General features: G+C 38.0%; 1 protein-coding gene across 1 annotated transcript; it reads right to left on the bottom strand.

Annotated features, from left to right (window-relative positions):
- Positions 1–1303: 1303 nt before the first annotated feature.
- On the bottom strand, positions 1304–2044 carry LOC139698599 (xyloside xylosyltransferase 1-like). Its single transcript, XM_071597442.1, has 3 exons — positions 1889–2044; positions 1633–1780; positions 1304–1551 (listed from the first exon to the last, which is right to left on the bottom strand). Exons 1-3 carry the CDS (start codon positions 2042–2044, stop codon positions 1304–1306), a joined length of 552 nt encoding a protein of 183 aa, XP_071453543.1.
- Positions 2045–2581: the final 537 nt, after the last annotated feature.

Here is a 2581-nt window from a genome sequence, read left to right as displayed (position 1 = left end):
TAAATATGATTACTAGATACAGTACAATTTCCGAAGCTAGATCCTTAACTATACGAGTGGGTAAATCGCCCCGCCCGGAGGATTTATTAGGATTAATTTTTTTCAGCAAACGTTCTATACCATTATATGAGATTCCAATTTTGGGCATCGGTTGACCGGCACGATTTGGAAAGCTATCGGAGGCATTCGGTGAAATATAAGTGAAGATGCTTTGGAAGAAGGAATGTAATGAGTTAGCATTTTCAAAACAGCTGGTTGCTCTTTCGCCTTTGTCATTTTCGAGTGAAATACCAGTTACCTTATTTCCCTGAACCTCTCTGAGGCACGGTCAAAATTCTTTCGGATTGTCTTTCAAATTCTCACACAGCAGTATCGCGGGCGCCACAGGGTGTGGCAGGAAGCGATTAGAAATTGACTTTGGACACCAAATACTTTTCCTCCCTAGCAGGGCCGATTACGTCAGTTTTTTTCAGTTCCCCATATGCATCCTTCTTTTCCTTTACTTCTTTGATGCCTTATTTCATACGATAAACCTTATTTAAGACACATGTTATCGAACGTTTAATATTCCTCTTTATGATAAATAGATTAATATTTTAATCATAAGGCATGATGTTTCAGTGTTTACAAAGCCCGTACATTATATTATCTTTATTAGTCTTCCGGTAGCCAAAATAACCCAAAATATCAGCCCAATCAATTATTTTCGGAGCTAATTTTTAAACAGGAATACGTGTTTCCATCGGATTTTTTTACGAAGGAGCAGAGCCTCTCAGGGTCGGCATGGATTTTCTTTGCTTTCATACCCTTCTTTACGAAGTATTTAATCACTGCTCGAATCCTAATTTTTCCATCCTCACAAATCACTACACGCGAACAGAGGCGTCCGTGCCACAGATCTCTTTCACTGAAGTGTTGTTTTTACTTAGAAAGGATTACCTATTGCTACGCGGGAAACTCGTTGCGCTAGCATTGGCTTCTGTTGGTTATCCGAGAACCTTTCGAACTACCCTCGTATTTAGAATTATACGCTCACTATGTCAATTATACGAACCCGCCCTCGAGTGTTAACAATTAATAAATTAAAATTATTGTCCTAACAACATTCTTAGTGGAAAGACGACGCGCAGATTTGGTAAAAAGAGATAGTTAATAACTTTATGGAGAATAATGACCAATTTACATCAAAATATTAATGTTTTATGATGGCACCTATGTTGGAATGTAGGCACGATCTGAATTGTTGCTCAGCGTCATTCGACATTTTTTTAAATGACACTGGGAGATCGGACTCCCAATTGGTTTAAGGAGCGTAAGCAGCCCATTTAAATGTCATCAAAATATACAAACCATTTTCGCTCAAAGGCTCTCCAATTTTCGTGCCTGGATTAGTAGCTCTATATGAACGGAGGGCTGGCACATAAGTAGGAGCCAGTTCTGGTGCGATGCCAAGTATGGCATTGCAGTTGAATTTATAAAATTCTCTCCACAGTTCTGCAATGTCGCCAACAAATTTCATGTCCACGTCTGCTACTATAACTTTATGTTGATCTAAATGAAAGATATGCATTAGACAACATATTATAAATATATGGAACAGAACACAATTCAAGAATGTTTTGAAATACAAACCAGGTCCTAAAATGTGGTGTAATCCTAGAGACAAATAAAATAAAGCATCACTGTAATACGTTCCAGGTTCGGAACTAAAGTAAGGAGACATGATTAAGACTATTCGCTTGAGATGATCTACTACGGCAGAAACATCAAAGTAGCTGACCTAATTTGGATCGATGAAGAAAAAAACATGTTCAATTTCTCACTTAATATCAACCTCATCGGATTTGCCACTGTTATAAAATGATACGTACGAATTAAGACTACTTACCTCGTGAAACTTTTTGGCAGTCTCTAAACCTTTTAAAACTCCTTCTACAACGGGTCTGCTAAATTCATCAGTGATGACACTCAAAGCGATTGGCAATGAAGCTTTTTCGAAGACTGACTTGGCAAAGACGGGAAACCTATATTTTAAATGGACCATTTCGTCCAATTTAGCAACTATACACAATAAATTAATATTTTCTTTCCTCTTCGATTCTTGAGTAATCACATTTAGTGGCAAACCAGAAAATGGCCTGTAAATCGTCGAGTTCGTTTCAGAATTGCCGGTAAGTTCACTCTCGTAATCTTCCGGATAAAACGCATATAATAATACTAGCAAAAATACAAGAAATAGTTTTGAGAAGTGCTTAGGTGTTGATTCCAGGGTGATCATTACCGTTTCTGAGCTGTGTATCTGTCCTAATTTTTTACCCTTCACCGTTACACAGAATACCTATGTAAAGTAAGTGGAAATTGAGTGGTATTAGGCCTAAATGGTTTGAACTTTTTATTCTGGCGCAACGTGTAGCATACTGACCTGCGCGTGCAGCAGGTTTGCTCTATATGCCAATGACAAGGTTTTGTCTTTCCGGCGGGAACAGGAATCCCTTAGCCGATATAAGAAAAAGGTGATTACAACGGTTACATAAGCATATATAACAGTAATTATCGCTATCCGTCAAAATTGTCATTTTGA

Source organism: Hetaerina americana, unplaced genomic scaffold (assembly GCF_022747635.1).
Source record: "Hetaerina americana unplaced genomic scaffold, ioHetAmer1.1.p SCAF_9, whole genome shotgun sequence".
Taxonomy (NCBI): domain Eukaryota; kingdom Metazoa; phylum Arthropoda; class Insecta; order Odonata; family Calopterygidae; genus Hetaerina; species Hetaerina americana.
The sequence above is the reverse complement of the archived record's forward strand: the minus strand, read 5'-3'. Positions and strand labels throughout refer to the sequence as shown.

Excerpts from the sequence above, each read along its gene's own strand:
- LOC139698599 (XM_071597442.1), bottom strand. The coding sequence starts at position 2,044 with ATGGTCCATTTAAAATATAGGTTTCCCGTCTTTGCCAAGTCAGTCTTC. Across the intron at positions 1,781-1,888 it reads CTGCCAAAAAGTTTCACGAG|GTCAGCTACTTTGATGTTTC; the intron begins GTAAGTAGTCTT and ends GATCCAAATTAG. Across the intron at positions 1,552-1,632 it reads ACACCACATTTTAGGACCTG|ATCAACATAAAGTTATAGTA; the intron begins GTTTGTATTTCA and ends TCTTTCATTTAG.